This window comes from Metarhizium robertsii, assembly GCF_000187425.2.
Source record: "Metarhizium robertsii ARSEF 23 chromosome Unknown MAA_Scf_15, whole genome shotgun sequence".
In the NCBI taxonomy this organism is placed as follows: domain Eukaryota; kingdom Fungi; phylum Ascomycota; class Sordariomycetes; order Hypocreales; family Clavicipitaceae; genus Metarhizium; species Metarhizium robertsii.
The window spans coordinates 243,534-245,378 of NW_011942155.1; the positions used below are offsets into that span (position 1 = coordinate 243,534).

Consider the following 1,845-nt stretch of genomic DNA (forward strand, 5'->3'; position numbering starts at 1 on the left):
AACCCATCCAAGGTCCGGTATGTGACTATTGGAGTCTGCAGCTTATTAAAGTTATCTGTGTTGACCTTGGTCACTTCAATCCTTGTCGAGAAGAGTCGCGTGGCATTGGTAACATTGCACGGATGATTTATTCAAGGTTTCCGTCTCATCGCGCGAGAATGGGATCCCAAGTCGGCATTTTTGCAGCATCTTAAGAAAATGTTCGTCGTTCTGTCGATGGATCTGTTTCAAGTCCACATGTGCAAATTTACATTCTTCCCACGCCTTGCTCATGAACGCCCATTTCTCGTTCTCCTTGAATGGCCCATGATTCTGACGGCAGTTGAACTCGGCTTCGTAATCGTCCGCCTCCATCTCCTGTCCGCAGACGATGCAACGTTGGAAGGGCTTCACTGGAGGCAGTTGGCAGAAGTCGCCTGTCACGACGACCTGTGCTCCGCCAAACGGTGCCGGAGTGTCCTGCCTCCATCGCCTGGCCTCTTTCATACAGATGTTCATACGCTCCAGGTGATGGTTCTCGACCATACTTATCTCGTCGATAATGAGCACGTCGGTGCTCTTGAGACGTCGCCGGATGTGCTTGCGGAACGCTGAAGTTATCAGCTTCCCTATCGGAAGCTTGTGGTGATCGGGCGTCCACCCCATGTAGGACCACGTCGACACACCGCTGACCTGGAGGGCTGCTCGGCCAGTTGGCGCTAGGATGTGGACGATTAGGCCCATGGCTTGGAGCCTCATAACAGCAGCCTTCAGGACAGTGGACTTGCCACATCCTGCCGAGCCTGGGAAGAAGACATTGCGACCGCTAGCAATCAGATCGACCACGTCTTGCTGCTCCTGGCACAGGTTGGGTTCGGCGTTATCGAACCGTTCTTCCCCCCGAGCTGAGGAGTCTCCTTGGTTCTCGTGTGGCTGGATACCACTGCCTGCAATTTGCAGCGGTTTGACCTGTTCATCGGCCGGCGCATGCGCCCGCTGCGCATCGCGTTGGTCAAGGTGTGGGGCCCACAGCAGCCCAACTAAAGGCCTTCGCCCTTTAGTTCGCGCAAAAAATGCGGGACATCACAAAACCACCGGGACAGTGGCCGACGTTCAAGATACCCAGCCAACAGCTTTCAATACGCGATTTCTCACGCAATACGGTCAAAACATGGTAATCTTCTGGGGTTTTGCATCATGTCCTTCAGCGAAAAAACACTACAGGCTGCACGAGCCGTCCTCACATCACGCAATCCCCCTAGGGACGATCTTCGTCGCACCACAACACCACAGAGAAACCCCCTTTCCGTACGAGATGCGGCCTCTGCGTACAAAGTCAGTAAGTCTGCGGTACAGAGAGCTGTTGATTTCCTAGGAAACCCCCTTCCGCGGGGGCGAGGACGCCCAATGGCGTTGACAGACGATGAAGATGACGCCTTAGTGGCGTACGTGCAATGGATGGGACGCACAGCCCATGCCGGCTACAAGAGAACAACTTGAAGGCGCTGCAAATACGATTAGATTACGTCGGAATCCCAATTCCAGTGGTGTTTCACCAAATTGGCTTACTGGCTGGCGAAGGAACCATCCAGAGATCACGCAAACATACCTCAAGGCCGTGGAGCGATCACGGAAAGCCTTCGAAGCCCAGGGACTTGAAGACGTCGAACTGTTCTATTCTCAACTCCAGGCAACTATATTGAAGTTGCGTATCGGCGCCTCAGAGATGTGGAATGAAGACGAGGCCGGAATGCGCATCGGTTGCTTGCGGGAACGCGTCCAAGTCCTTGTCACTCGCACCTCCAGGCATAAAGCTCCCCGGCCGGAAGTTCTAGACCCAGCCAATCGGGAATCCTGCACAGTAAT

The 1,845-nt window shown here is 54.1% G+C and overlaps 1 protein-coding gene across 1 annotated transcript; it reads right to left on the reverse strand.

Annotated features, from left to right (window-relative positions):
- Nucleotides 1-75: 75 nt before the first annotated feature.
- MAA_09104 (aaa ATPase) lies at nt 76-723 on the reverse strand (the record flags this gene model as incomplete). The annotated part of the gene is made up of 1 exon (XM_007827102.2): nt 76-723. One exon carries the CDS (start codon nt 721-723, stop codon nt 76-78), a length of 648 nt encoding a protein of 215 aa, XP_007825293.2.
- Between the last annotated feature and the right edge of the window lie 1,122 nt (nt 724-1,845).